Here is a 16,432-nt window from a genome sequence, read left to right as displayed (position 1 = left end):
GCACTTTCAAGTTGAAGCAATTGTGTAACTCTAAAATAAGAACATTTCTCCACTTTCTTGAAAACCTACCTGGACAATTTTTAGGGTCCACGAAAGAGGACACGTCCAGGTAAAAAGAGGACGTCTGATAACCATAATAAAAACGAAATTCGTATGGTGATTTAAATTAATATTTTCTAGTTGTCAAACAGACTGATTTAAATACTTCCAATAGCTGTAAAGCAACTAAAGGCATTATTGCTACACTAATGAAGAATTTCCTGAACAATATGTGCCACTAGGTCACACAACTATTTTAAAACAAACTTCCGAAGTAACGTTGAGCACTAGTTTAGAACACGGCTTGTGAAATGGCTTCATAAGAGAAATTGTGTTACACGTTTCGAAATGCTAGTTTTCCAGCGTAATTAGAGTGTAACGATGTTCAGGTAGTTAAAATTTTCTTAACTGCTATGAGAAGATTGCTTGATTTTATTTACTTTTCTTCTGCACTCTGTTTACCATTTTGGGTAGAACCTTATGGCTACGTGGACTTTTTCTTATAGAGCTGAGATTTATCTATAAAGTATTAATTGCCAAGAACGGGCTGTTACAAACCGTTTAGCATCTTTGGTTCCATTCAGCAGAGTGAGCAGCCTTTCATTTTCGTAGAGTTGGCAGGGGGCATATCACGCATTATTTGTTTTGATGCTGATTTCGTTTCTCAACATAGTCATAAATGTAGTGTCATGGCTGACTTCGATGCAATTTACGAAGAAGAAGAAGAGGAGGCTGAAGTTCCATATGAAGAAAGTTATGTTACCCTTGTCCCAGACCCAGTTGTTGTTCGTGGAGCAGGCAATATGACGGTGTAAGTGTTGCGCGTTTCAGGAATATTTGGAAGCTCATGTTCGCACCAGTGATTACAGTTTGCATAATAATAGTATATTTATGTATACTTAACGTGAAACTGAAGTGCAGTGAGAAATATGCTGTTATAATCTTGATAAACATATTTACGACAAGTCCTGTGTGAGGCCGTTAAAGCTCTGTTGGTCTTCAAAACAATGTGGAATATGCATATTAACCATTCCTTTTGTTCTCTGGCAGGTTTGGGTTAAGCAACAGGTTTGAAGCAGAATTCCCAAATGGCCTTGTTTCTCGTGTCGCTCCGGAAGAATACAAGGCAACAATTATGCGTGTGAACAGTGTTTTGAAGAAAACCTTGCCTGTCAACGTCAAGTGGCTGTTTTGTGGCTGTGTTTGCTGTTGCTGCACGTTAGGCTGTTCCTTGTGGCCTGTAATCTGCCTCAGCAAACGGGTATGAGTGAAACAAGTTTTTCAGTTATTTAGTTGCATGTTCTGTAGCTCATGCTCATCATTTCACCATAGGCCTAAGTGTTATGATTCAGAACATGTCAATTGAGCTATAGTTTGGTAAGGTGGCCATAAAAAACCTATATTCTTCTGGAAATTTTAAAGTGCTGAATTGATTACTTATGTATACTCAAGAATCCCTTAAAGAAATAGTTGTTTAGAAGAAATTACAAGCCTATGTACTTGCAAATACTTGTGCTGTCTATTAGACATTTTATTTCCATGAGCAGATTGTTAAAGAGTTTCATAGCTATATTTTTCACTCCTCTCTCTGTTAGATTCACTGGAGTAAAGTGCAGATCATTTTTCCTCTGTTAATCTAGAAATGCTGTGTTTAAATAACAGATCTCACCAGTGAGTCATTTTAAAGCTGTGGTTAATACTCCCCAATTGCTTAGACCGATGCCATCAAGAGATATAGATGGCAACCCCATACATTATGTTAATTACTTACTTTCATACAATGAATACTTTTTTGCTTATGTGAGGAATTACTGCAGTATACGCTCTGTACTGTATGACTTCAGCGAATGAAAAGTCACCTTAGTCATTTCTTTGTTTTTGAAGTTTAGTTATTCTTATGGCAAAAGTTGGTAAACCTAAATGCTTTAGCATGCCTGTGGTTGTTCAGGTTGTTTTCATCAATACTGATACCCAGAAAGTTAAAACTGTGTATTGTTTGTTATTTGGTGATAGTATACAAAATTAATAAAACAGTTGAACAAGCTCTTTCTTCTCTCCTCCCTACCCACTCTCCCAAGTGCAGAATTAGTTCATTTGTGGAAAATCAGTTAACAATTTTATCAGTTATGGGAAATTTCCCAGGTTGATACATCTGTGTATTGTTTGACAATAATGCATAATGTATCATCTGCAAAAGGGACTAATTTTGCCTCCTGATTCAAGTTATTACTACAGTGCAAGAACAAGAAACCTGTGGCACTTCATTGTGATTTGCCCCTTGCAGGTGATAGGTTGTCTGTGTTTGTGAAGTTATCTCAATGTCCTAGTGTAGTTTTCTGTGCCCTCTTTCTTATATAGCAACCTACCAAGTCATGTGCTTAAACATGTAGCCCAAAAATATTTTATTTCAGTAATAGAACATATTGAATGTCACAATCAAACACCTTCAATAAGTCAACTAGGTCCTATCCTGTGAGTGGTTACATTTATTCCTTGTATTGTTGAAGAGTATTCTGTACTGATCTGATATCATAAATGGATCTGTCAAATGCTAAGACTGCTGTAGTGTAAAGTTGAGTGAGGCATGTAATTTCATAATATAAACCCAATTTTCACAGGAGAGACAGATTACTGTAAACTGTGTGTACTGTTTCCCCAGGTCATTCTTTAAGTTGCTCTGTTTACAAGTTTCTCTTTTGTTGGACAATATTCGAAAAAGAAAAGTGGCAGAACACTTGTTTTGGATGTCTACATTAACTCAGATTAAAGCAGGTGTATCTATTTTTGAAACTTGTTTGTTTAAAATGTAAGTGGTGTTTTTGGTATTCTATAGGTTATTTGCAGTGAATTGTCTATAGATAGGCCTAACAGGCAATTCTATATTGCTACTAATGTAAATTTTATGTAAATGTGGAGGTTGCTATGTTTAAAGTAAAACTTCTAAAATTGTCAAGCAGTTCTACTTTTAACAATGAACAAAATATTTTATAATTTTGTACACAGCTGTAGCAGCAACTGTAGAATGAAATCGTCTTGTAGGAATAGTAAACAGCCAACCAATTGCAAATTAGAAGCTTTATATTACCATGGTTTCAATGTTTACAAAAGTCTCCTTCAGAAGGAAATATAGACAATCTAAGCAAGTTAACAGTGACATGTGGGCGCGCGCGCGCGCACACACACACACACACACACACACACACACACACACACACACACACACACACACACAAAAATCTCATTAACAAATACAAAATAACTTGTTCAGGCTTTCTGGATTACAACAGAGTCTAGAAGAATTAGAGATTTTTATATGTTTTACTCACAAAGATGGATCAGATTTAAATAAACAGGTTCAACTCAAAAATATAAATTGTCTACAGTTTCAGACCTCTACTTTTGTTAACATAGCAGGGAAATGGCGGTTTTCCGTGTGACTGTAGGTTATGTCATTTTCCTCACCTGTTAATGCTTAGTGGTACTTGCGTTTCTTCTTTGTTATGATGTAAGTTATACTTCTAGACGTTTTATGTTCATAGTTTTTTCAATTGTGTTGTATTTGAGAGTATTATACGTTTTTACCATCTTCTTCCCCTCCCCGTGCCCTCCCTCGCCATCTCTTTCCTTCCCTCCCTCTGCCCACATTCCTCTCCCCTTTCGCTCTCTTCCTCCCACCTGCCATCCCCACCCTGGTTCCTATTGCTATTGTTTCTATTTCCACTATTCATAGTTTTACATAATTTGTTTTTACTACAATTACTTTTGATAGTTTATTATTTGTTACTATTTCATTAATTTTAAATGTGTACACAGCTGATTATGAGCGGGTTTTTAATTTTAACTTTTGAAGCAACTTTCGCATGATAAAGTTTCATTCACTACCATGCACCCTCCTTGTGCATACTGCTAGTACCCTCTCTTGCCAGAAGCTTTCTTTAGCGCAAGTGTTGCATATGTAACACTAGTGCACTAGCTGCACATTGATTTGGAAGTATCATGCGACAATAACCATGTATTGTGTGTTTTAATATATTATGGAGGTGAAATTGTATGTTTGACTGATGCCTGTCAGCTGTATTTTAACATACCTTTGCCACAACATGTAATTCAATAAGTCAGAATAATTTTTTGTTTCTGTTGACGAGATGTGGTTCTGTGTGTGTCTATATATAATCTTAACACATTTTTACTGGTAACTTACTTAGGTTGTCTAAATTACCTTCTGAAGAAGACATTTTTTTATAAAAACAGTGAAACCATGGTAAAGGAGTTTTACTAAACCTTCCAGTTTGCAACTGATTGACCGTTTACTATTTCTGCAGCAAAATACGATTTTATGTAACTTGGACTAAAAGTACATGTGACTTCACAAAGGTTTCTCAATACAGTTTGGCTTGTGTCCAATAGAACTTACTGTTGATCTATAAAATAAGACAAAAACTAGACAACTGCAATATGCCTAAGAGTTGTAGAACGTGTCCTGTTGGCTGACACACCCATAGAGGTGTTGACTGTGTTTTAAGTAGGTGTATTGAATGGTCGTATATTTGGAAATATGCGCCAAATGATGTGCACATTCACATTTGAAATGTAATAAAGTTTTTCAGTACTAAGATGTATGCAGGCTCGGAATGTTTTTAATGTTATTTAGTTGGTGGACTCTCACTGCATGCATGGATGAATGGGAGAGATTTTGGTGCAAGAGAGGTTTGGAAATTTCGTTTTTATCCAGAGTTTGAAGCATCACATATTCATTGTTTTCTTTCCCAGTAAACAGTTTACATCAGTAACACATAATTACGGTCTGTTACTTTTCTTTCATGTTAGACATTAAATGCATGTTGTTTGTGTAGTGTTGGGGGATTTTTTTTCTTTCCATGGATGTAGTGTGGTTTAAAGGTGAAGAAGTTTATGATGATAATCTAAGGCACTTTATTATTACCAATTGCGGGTTAAGTATTAGTCTTGATGTTCCTGTGCTTTTGCATAATATTCAAAATATTTGAATACAGTTTTTTAAATGCCTGCAATTTATCATCTGGAAGTTGTCTATGAGCTACAGTGCTAAATAGGAAATTTTTGATTCAGTTGTATGTTCCCGTTGTGCTGTTGAATGTTAAGAGTATGAGAGAACTGTCAAAGTCGTAGGTAGCAGAAACATTATTCACGGACAGTATTTCTCTAGGTCTACATGCTGGAGAATGACCTGAGGAAATTTTGCTGAGACCTCTGTCATTCTGTTGGCTTAAGACTGCTGCCCCCCCCCCCCCCCCCCCTCTCTCTCTCTCTCTCTCTCTCTCTCTCTCTCTCTCTCTCGCTCTCTCTCTCGCTCTCTATCTGTGTGTGTGTGTGTGTGTGTGTGTGTGTGTGTGTGTGTGTGTGTGTTGGGGGGGGGGGGGGCATATTTTTTGATACGGTGTTGGTCCATCACGTTCCTTGAAGATTTGTACTATAGGGGCCAAGGTACATGTATGGACACAACATCATAAATTACACATTACTGGCTTCTTATAATTCGTGCCAGAGTTGGTAAATATTATAAGTCCAAAAGTTTAAAGTTCAGTCCTTTGACATGCCTGTGGAATTTTCATGACAGTTTCTGTGATCTTCACCTCTGACATTGCTTTGGCATATTGAACAGTGTTTCATACTACATTTTAAGTAAAACGGTTTGATAAGTTTCTTCAGAAGTCAAAGATAGTTGAGGTCATACTAGCCCTTTGCAGATGAGAACACTTTGATTTTCAAATCAACCTGTTGCGTTCATGACTGGCTCAAGTTTACCTGTAAAATTGGGCAGAATGATGTAGCAAAAGATTTGGTTGTTTTTCTGGATAGAACAGTTCCAGATAATGAATCATTTATCCAGCTTCAGGGTTTTTATTGATTACCAGAGGCTTCGTCCATATTAAGTCAGCTGAGGGTTATATTGTCCAATATTTATTATTTTTTGTCAGTTGTGTTCACCATGGAGTAAATTAAAGATTATGTTATTTTAATGTGTTGATCCTGTGCTCTTCAAATGTCAAGACATGGAAAAAAAATTATTATTTGGAAAAGTCAAGAAACAAAGATGCATACGGCTTCCATACCAATGATTCTAAGCAGCTGGAATTTATGTCATTAAAAGGGCTTTGTTTAAGCTTTAATTTGATTCACATCAAAATAATACTGTAAGATTTGTTTGATTATAATAAAATATTTTTAAAAAATTGGGAAATCTGAGGTGCTACTTTCTCTAAAAAGAAAAGAAGTCTCCTTATGCAGCCTATGTATACAAATAGTGGTTCACATTTAAATATGGAGAAAGTATGGTTTCATGAAACATAAAAACATATGAAGCAAAAGAACTAAAATCTATCAGTAACAAACAATGAAATCATCCTTTTCATCAAACACAAGCTGAGGTATTGGGCTTCCCATGATTAGAAAAACATGTTTATTACTTATTTATTATGTACCGAACAAGATATTTAAATGATAAGTTGCCTAAACCATTGTCTTGTTCACTTCCCCCCCCCCGCCCCCCCCCCCCCACGTGTTTGTGAGTTTCAGAGAATTTTTGTTATTGTTGCAGCCAATTATACAGGGTGGTCCATTGATCGTGACTGGGCCAAATATCTCATGAAATAAGCGTCAAACGAAAAAACTACAAAGAACGAAACTTGTCTAGCTTGAAGGGGCAAATCAGATGGCATTATGGTTGGCCCGCTAGATGGCGTTGCCATAGTTCAAATGGATATCAACTGCTATTTTTTAAAATAGGAACCCCCATTTTTTATTACATATTCGTGTAGTACATAAAGAAATATGAATGTTTTAGTTGGACCATTTTTTTCACTTTGTGATAGATGGCCCTGTAATAGTCACAAACATATGGCTCACAATTTTAGACGAACAGTTGGTAACAGGTAGGTTTTTTAAATTAAAATACAGAACGTAGGTACGTTTGAACATGTTATTTCGGTTGTTCCAATGTGATACATGTACCTTCGTGAATTTATCGTTTCTGACAACGCTTGCTGTTACTGCGTGATTACCTGTGAATACCACATTAATGCGACGTCAGATCCAGTGAATGTGCTTCGACAACCAATCCACCTGTCATGAAATATGCTATTCAATACCGCTTCAACCGCACGCGAGCGATGTGCCGGACATCCATCATGCTCGAAGTACATCGCCATTCTGTCATGCACTGAAACATCTTGTAGTAACATCGGTAGAACGTTACATAGGAGATCAGCATACGGTGCACCATTTAGATTGCCATCGATAAAATGGGGGCTATTATCCTTCCTCCCATAATGCCACACCATACATTAACCCACCAAGGTCATTTATGTTCCACTTGTTGCAGCCATCGTGGATTTTCCGTTGCCCAATAGTGCATAATATGCCAGATTACATTACCGCTGTTGGTGAATGACGCTTCGTCGCTAAATAGAACACATGCAAAAAATCTGTCGTCGTCGCATAATTTATCTTGTGCCCAGTGGCAGAACTGTACATGACATTCAAAGTCGTCGCCATGCAATTCCTGGTACATAGAAATATGGTATGGGTGCAATCGATGTTGATGTAGTATTCTCAACACTGACGTTTTTGAGATTCCCGATTCTCGCGCAATTTGTCTGCTACTGATGTGCGGATTAGCCGCGACAGCAGCTAAAACACCTACTTGGGCATCATCATTTGTTGCAGGTCGTGGTTGACGTTTCACATGTGGCTGAACCCTTCCTTTTTCTTTAAATAACGTTACTATCTGGCGAACAGTCCGGACACTTGGATGATGTCCAGGATACCAAGCAGCTTACATAGCACACGCCTGTTGGGCATTTTGATCACAATAGCCATACATCAACACGATATCGACCTTTTCCATAATTGATAAACGGTCCATTTTAACACGGGTAATGTATCACGAAGCAAATACCGTCCGCACTGTCGGAATGTTACGTGATACCACGTACTTATACGTTTGTGACTATTACAGTGCAATCTACCACAAAGCGAAAAAAGTGGTCCAACTAAAACATTCATATTTCTTTACGTACTACACGAATATGTAATAAAAAAATGGGGGTTCCTATTTCAAAAAACGCAGTTGATATCCATTTGACCTATGGCAGTGCCATCTAGCAGGCCAGCCATAGCGCCATCTGGTTTCCCCCTTCAAGCTAGATGAGTTTCGTACTGTGTAGTTTTTTCATTTGATGCTTATTTCGTGAGATATTTGGCCCGGTCACTATCAGTGGACCACCCTGTATAAAGTAGAAAGTGATTAGAAGTTATTTATGGATTTATGAGCGTACATCAAAATTAACGTACCGAAAACTGGATTTGGTCAAGCAAACTGTTCGATGGGAGACAATTTTGTGTAGAAGTTTAAGTGGAAATCTGCTTGAGACAGAACGAGAAACATGACAGATTGTTGAGATTGATGAATCTCAGCTCGTTATGAAGTAGTTTGGGAGATGGAATACAAAAAAACTGGAAGATACGTGTTTGGCAGTATCCAGAGAGGTACAAACAAATTTTTGTTTTTGTTGTGTGTAGGCGTTCAAAAGCTGTTCCTTCAAAAATTATTCAAGAGAATATTTTGCCAAGGATAACAGTGATATCTGACAATTTCTCCCCGTATAAATGTCTAAAAAACAAGGGTTTCCAGACCGTAATGTAAATCACAAGTTGACTTTCAAGTATCCAAAGACAGGTTCCCATTCAAATACCATAGAGAGCACATAGGGTGCCATTAAAGGTCCCAGCATGGCACAAGACAGTGCAAGACATTCTTCGATAGCTGTCTCTTCGAATGTGTGTGGAGGAAACAAAATGGAAATTTGTCGGGCTTGTTTTTATGTATTTTGCAGGCGGCTGCATTGGTATCTAGTCCAAATGAATAAAATTTGTTGCAGTTTCATTTTTGCTTTGTTTTCACTATTAATTATTATTCCTAAATAGAGCAGCAATTCTGTTAACATATTTTGATGCCACAACTACTTGGCAGATGTGAAAGTGTGTGTGTGTGTTGGCAAAGCCAATGATTCTGAAAGTCAATCCAAGGCCTGGGTTAGGTTGGAATATGACAGTTTCACTCAAAAATACTGCACCGAGCAAGGTGGTGCAGTGGTTAGCACACTGGACTGGCATTCGGGAGGATGACGGTTCAATCCCGTGTCTGGCCATCCTGATTTAGGTTTTCCTTGATTTCCCTAATTGTTCCTGTCAAATTCCAAGATGGTTCCCTTGAAAGGGCATGGCCGACTTCCTTCCCCATTCTTCCCAAATCCAGTGAGACCAATGACCTCGCTGTTTGGTTTCCTCCCCCATAAACTATTATAATAAACTTTCTTGTAACGAATATTTCACTATTTTCCAAACATGTCACAAATTAAGAAACTGCTGTTAGGTAGCATTCTAATTGCACAGCATCATTTGCTGCATGTGAGGCGAGCAGGAATTACGTTAATAATCTTCATTGTCAGAAGTATTTATTGCTTTTTCCCAATCCATTGCGAATAACAAAGTTAGAGATAGGTTTGGAGCTAAAAACACATGTTAAATTGCTGCGAGTAATACAAACAGCAGTTAAAAGAATTGTAATCTTTATTGTCAGAAAGTCTCATTGCTCTTTTTGAATATATCGTGGGTCACAAGGCTTTCCTTAGGTTACCAGATACCAGCTCAATTTAAATAGCTGTGACTGTAACAAGAAGCAATTAAATTTAAAATCCTAATTCACAGAAATGTTTCACTCTTTCTTCCACACTGACAGCTGAAACACTCTTTCATTGCTTTGGTGTGTCTCGGCAAGCACTGACAACTTTCCTGCACAATACAGTTAATTACGCCACTGACGTATTCTAGGCTTTCATCATGGTATCTTATCCTAAGTCACTGTTTACACTTTTCCAGTAGGTTTGGAAAAGAATAAAAAATGTAACAATAGGTCCCTCTGGATAAAGAACACTAATGCCGAATTTCCTGTGTGGTCGTTTTCGAGAAAGTATGCAATGTGTTACCAACTTCGAGAACTAAATTATTGGATTAGGCATTTGTAACATCTACATCACAATGTACTACTCGATAAGCTATCTTATGGTGTGTGGTGGAGGGTGCCCTATACCACTACTAGTCGTTTCTTTTTCTGTTCCACTCACAGGTAGAGTGAGGGAAAAACGACTGTCTGTATGCCCCTATACGAGCCCTAGTCTTTCTAATCTCATCTTTGTGATCCTACATGAAATGCACATTGGTGACAGTAGAATTGTTCTGCAGTCAGCCTCAAATGGTGGTTCTCTAAATTTTCTCAATAGTGCTCCTCGAAAAGTGTGTCGCCTTCCTTCCAGTGATTCCCATTTGAGTTCCCGAAGCATCTCCATAATACTTGCGTGTTGTTCAAACCGACTGGTAACAAATCTAGCAGCCCACCTCTGAATTCACTGACAGTCAAATCTTCTGAGCAAGTATGCTGTTTAGAAATGATTTTGCATAAATGATTTACCATTAAGGAGTATTACTTAATTTCAGTATGAAATTCAGGCACAGGAATAAGAAAATAGTTTGAGTACCTTCAATGATTTTAGAAGTTATTAATCGGGGCAGTAGCTTGTCACATTGTCTGTTCCTCTGTTGTTCAAAATTCAAAGTGGATGCCAAGAATGGGTTTTTACGGAAAACGGTACAACTCCTTAGGCATTAGGATGTGATTTTCATATGATCTCTGTAAACTTGCTTTAGAACCAAGTCTTTCGACAGTGCCTCCAAACCCATCGCAAAAATCAAATGGTTCTAAGCACTATGGGACACAACACCTGAGGTCATCAGTCCCCTAGACTCTAGACTTAGAACTAAAAAACCGAAGGACATCACACACATCCATGCCTGAGGCAGGATTCAAACCTGCGACTGTAGCAGCAGCGTGGTTCCAGACTGACGCGCCTAGAACCTCTCAGCCACACCGGCCAGCCCCAAGCCCATTGCAAGCCTTGTTTTAATAAATATTCTGAAGACATGGAATAAGAAAATGTTCTTCATTTTTATAATGTGGGGCATTACCATCATAAAAGTAGAACATATTTGGCATGTAGTAATTCCATGGAAACATTGTGATTACAAAACACTTTATTCATGACACACTTTAAGTAATCACCATCTTGTCAAATAGTCTTAGGAAAGCTCATACAATTGATCAGTACAAGAAAAATGTGCAATCTCATGTGCTGTTGCCATTGGGTGTATTTGCAAAAGATGTTATTTTGATACGTCACATGCCAGTAGAACACATTTCTTTTATGTTAGGCAATTTTTCCTTTATAACTGAGACCACCTTTGATAGGAAAACGTATGCCAGTGTGTTGTGTTCTAAGCAGTCAGAAATTAAGGCTCAGTTCAGATGTTTTCAATTCTGTGTTATCCTCACTGTAGTCCACAAGAAAAGGATGCAGTGTGGTTAGCTATTCCGTGTAATAGGAACTATTAAGTGAAATCGGTGTGGGCCAGTGGTATAGTCAATAGTTGATTTCCCTTTCAACACATCCTTTCCCCATCTTAAAATTATCAAAGGCAATCAGAAATTTGTAGTAAATGCACATATTTCAGAGAAAGTAAAAGAGGGATTTTTGAGATTTTAGAAAAGAAATTGTTTGCATTTTAGTAACTTCATTTTTTTCAAAAGCCCTTCACTAAAAAAGGACTAGCATGGTAGTATTTGTTAACATTATTGTATTGGGGCATTGTAAAATATTTTTAAAATATCAGAGATAACTGTGACATGATACCACATCAGCTAATAGATTTCCTGCTATTTGATTGCTTATTTACATGTTCAATTCTTTGTTCTGGTCGAAAACCTTCCTTGAGGTCTCCTTAAATTTGACTGTAATTTAAATTTTACAACATACACATAACGGTTAAACACAATGTATCAGTGTGTCACAGGTTTATTACTATAATACAGAATAGAAACTGCATAAGAATGTAGGAAAAAATGATACTCTTCAAACTTGCCAAAGATTACAGATCAGAATGTAAAGGTATGCAGTTAGTTCCAATCATTCCCAGAGAACATTTTAGCTTTGAAACTAAAGCTATATGTACCTTCTGTGATGTTAAGAAGCAAGTTACTTCATAATTTAGTGTTTACAACACAGAGGTGGTTGTCTTTGATTTATTGACACGAAGTCTGCATGGATTCAGAAAATATTGTTCTTGTAACAATCAACTAGTTCTTTATACACACGAAGTAATGAGTGCTATTGACAGGGGATGTCAAATTGATTCCATATTTTTAGATTTCCAGAAGGCTTTAGACACCGTTCCTCACAAGCAGTCTTCTTACCAAACCACGTGTTGATGGAATATTACTTCAGTTGTGCAACTGGATTCGTGATTTTGTGTCAGGAAGGTCACGGATTGTAGTAATAGATGGAAAGTCATAGAGTAAAACAGAAATAATATCCAGTGTTCCCCAAGGTAGTGTTATATGCCCTCTATTGTTCCTGATCTATGTTAACGACATAGGAGGCAATCTCAGTAGCCGTCTTAGATTGTTTGCAGATGATGCTGTCATTTACCATCTTGTTAAGTCATCAAATGACCAAAATGAATTGCAAAATGATTTAGATAAGATATCTGTAAGATGCGAAAAGGGGCAATTGACCCCGAATAAAGAAAAGTGTGAAGTTATTCACATGAGTACTAAAAGAAATCCACTAAATTTAGACTATGCGATATGTCACACAAATCTTGAAGGCTGTAAATTCAACTAAATAATTATGGATTTCAATTACAAATACCCTAAATTGGAATGATCACATAGATAATGTTGTGGTTAGAGCCAATGAAAGGCTGTGATTCATTGGCAGAACACTTAGAAGGTGCAACAGGTCTACTAAAGAGACTGCTTACATTACACTTGTCCGCCCTGTCCTGGAGTATTGCTGTGCAGTGTGGGATCCGCATTGGGTGGGACTGACGGATGACATCGAAAAAGTACAAAGGGCAGCTCGTTTTGTATTATGGCGAAATAGGGGAGATAGTGTCAGACATGATACGTGAATTGGAGTGGCAATCATTAAGACAAAAGCGTTTTTTATTACGACGGGATCTTCTCATGAAATTTCAATCACCAGTTTTCTCCTCCGATTGTGAAAACATTCTGTTGGCACCCACCTACGTAGGGAGAAATGATCATCACGATAAAATAAGAGAAATCGGGGCCCGCACAGAAAAATTTAAGTGCTCGTTTTGCCTACGCGCCGTTAGAGAGTGGAATGGTAGAGAGACAGCTTGAAGGAGGTTCATTGAACCCTCTACTAGGCACTTTATTGTGAATAGCAGAGTAATCATGTAGATGTAGATGTAGAGATGCTTAAGCACTTTTAGTTTGAAGGGGATTGAAGATAATAGAGAATGTGGATGTCACCTGGAGTTGTGATAACTGAGAGAACTCTGAAACATTCTTTGTGTTTGTTAATGACACTTTTACTGCATTTAAGAAATTGTAATATCATTGTGTGTGTGTGTGTGTGTGTGTGTGTGTGTGTGTGTGTGTGTGTGTGTGTGTGTGCGCGCGCATCCACCTGCTACACCCCCCCCCCCCCACCCACCCACACACACACACACACACACACACACACACACACACACACACGCATCCACCTGCTACACCCCCCCCCCCCCACCCACCCACACACACACACACACACACACACACACTAGAAATTTGTTGACCTCAAACATAGGAGCTTTTACTCTTTGAGACCTTACCTACTAAAATATCATGGTAGTCAAAGAGAAAAAGTTATCTTTCTTTTTGTTAAGTAAGCACATGGCCCCAGGCCAACTGAATTTTCATTCTAGATAACTGTTATCTAGATCTTTAAAGGAGTAACTTAAGAGAGATTTTTGCATTATGTAGAAGTGAGTGTGAATGGATATGTGAGCTGATATGTCTTTCAGCTTAGCAAAGTGATTATAATTTGGTAGGTTTGAACTTAGGTTCCGCTTCGTTGGCCCAGTTGTAATCAGCTTGGAGAGATTTGTAAATAAATTTAATGGTCACGTTGAAGATTGAGTATTTAAAGAAGATAGTTGTAAGAAAAGACTAGTGATCCTAGTGCTGGTATTGACAACTTGTAAGCTCTGATTTAAACCATTTATAGACCGTAATAGAGAATCCGGTTCAGTATATTTGGAAGCAGAATGTTAAAAAGAAGTGTCAAAACCTGTACAGCAGTAGAGAACAATTGTAATTGCTTGTTGTCAGAACATAGTTCATTTTTTTGTTATGTACTGAATGCCACACCAGTACCTGTTACACAAAATGTGTTGATATGGAAAATGAAATAAGATTTGCTGCCAGATTGAAAATATCCTTACAACCACAACACAGTACATTATCTTGTTTGGGATGTCATTTACAGTTAGAATAGTAACGTCTGCTGTGTATCAGAGAAACATTGTCGGGCCTTACTGTTAATGTTAGTCACTAATGACTTTTGTTATTTATGGTTTCAGACTTTGAGAAGTATTTGCCAATAAAATTTCCACCCACTGAAGTTTCCACCAGTGATAGATATGTTAATCTGTTATCTACCAACACCAAAATATGTGGTTTCTAAGAAGGCTTAAATCATTGGAACTTTCTAGCAGTTAGAAATTGTGACTGCATTATATCATGTAGGTTAAGTATAAAATAATGCTCAGCACCTGTTACGAACTTCCAGCAAAAATTAAATTTTCTGTGATTCACATGTAACTTTTGTGGCCTTTCTACAAGCTTCCTCTTGTATACTTTCAAACTGATAAGCAGATGGTTGATGTGTTGGTAATTATAAAGTTTGCATGTGGTAGTTGAGGGATAATAGCCTCTCTCATTTATTATTATTTTTTTATGCACTTGATTTCTTCTATGACTAATCAGTCCAAAATGAGGCACACTGGGATTTAGGTTTAGTTAATTTATGTGTTCCATGGACCATAATTGTGCTCTCTAGGTAGGTTATGGTACATTTCAGTTAGTTTACAAATGTGACACTTTTAGTTTTTAATGTTCATCTTAGGATACCTTTAATTTCATGTTATTGTACTGCATTGTTGCCATTATATTTGACTTGGGAACCCAGAATAGAAGGAACAGAGTTAGTCCCTGTTTGGTCATACAGATTTAGGTGTTACATTGTGAAAGTTGGTCTGGTTTCTTGAACAAGGCTGTTTCAGGTTTCCTTCACCATCATTACCAATCTAGCTATTGCACCCTCCCCAGTGACCATCAATGTTTGTGTGTCAAAGTGATTATTTTAACTTTGCATTGATTGTATTTTTTTGTTAAAAGAATCCTTGCAGTGATGCGAAAACATGTTTTTTCCATGGAAAAAGATTTTATATTCTCCAGAATGTAGCCAGCCTCAAGCGTTTGCAAATCAAGTAGCACACTGAATGTAAGCTTTTGATTTAACCGTCTTAGATTCAAATTTTTCCTGGAGGAAGGAAAATTTTTCCTTATGTGGTAATGCACATAGGTGAATTTCTAATGATTTTTAGATGCAAGATTTATACAAAAATAAGTACCCATTGTCAAAAGATACATTGTACACTTGGCTTCATTTTATGGACTAAAATAACTAATGGTGAAATATCCTCTATTGTAATAAATAGAAAAATGATCATTCAATAATTACTGTGCAAAATAACAATTTCAGTTATACAGTGGAATGTAACGAACCAGCCACATCTGTCTATTCTGGTAATAATGAGCTGCTGCACACTGCTACATTGACTTGCTGATAGTCTCATAGTGATCTCCAACAGTTAGCAGCTTTTGCACATGATGAAAAGGTTGAACATTTGCTAATGTGTACCTCAAGTTTCCATTGGGAAAAATGCTTCTGTTGCACCTAAGATACAGTAAAATTTAATGTACTTAATTATAGCCAGAGGCACCTGAAAGAGTTAGAGGAAAAAGGAAGTTCTAAATTTGGTTGAAATTTGTTACTGCTGTGTTAGTGATTGTTTAAACTTTAAAACACTGATTATTAAAATATAGACCAGTTATTGCTATCAGCAAGCATTTCTTTTGTTAGCTATTAGGTATTCATGTGTATTTCTTAACCATTCTTGGAAGGGGAGGATGTTCATCAGTGATGTCCTTAAAACAACTCTGACAACTGACATGACATGCAAGAAAATCTGATTTATCGGTGAGGTATTTCGTGTTCTGAAAGTGATGATCGCACTCCCCCCCCCCCCCCCCCCCCCAGATGGTTTGTGTAGTGAAAATATTGCCCTCTGTTGTATTCTTAATCTTTAAAAGCAGCGTAATGAGATGCTTTGGTGGCCTGTAATACAAAAGGCATGTTCAGAAAGTAAGTGTGTTGTGACAGTAATG

General features: G+C 37.4%; 1 protein-coding gene across 1 annotated transcript in view; it reads left to right on the top strand.

Annotated features, from left to right (window-relative positions):
* The first annotated feature begins 637 nt into the window (after positions 1 to 637).
* Positions 638 to 16,432, top strand: part of LOC126470489 (cysteine-rich hydrophobic domain-containing protein 2) — a 47,016-nt gene continuing 31,221 nt past the window's right edge. The window contains exons 1-2 of the mRNA XM_050098359.1: positions 638 to 850; positions 1,090 to 1,300. Of these exons, the coding sequence (XP_049954316.1) occupies positions 729 to 850; positions 1,090 to 1,300 (333 nt within the window). The 5' untranslated portion in view covers positions 638 to 728. The remainder of the gene's footprint in view (positions 851 to 1,089; positions 1,301 to 16,432) is intronic.

This window comes from Schistocerca serialis, chromosome 3 (assembly GCF_023864345.2).
Source record: "Schistocerca serialis cubense isolate TAMUIC-IGC-003099 chromosome 3, iqSchSeri2.2, whole genome shotgun sequence".
Classification (NCBI taxonomy): domain Eukaryota; kingdom Metazoa; phylum Arthropoda; class Insecta; order Orthoptera; family Acrididae; genus Schistocerca; species Schistocerca serialis.
Note: the sequence above shows the minus strand (reverse complement) of the source record. Positions and strands in the feature narration are given on the sequence as shown.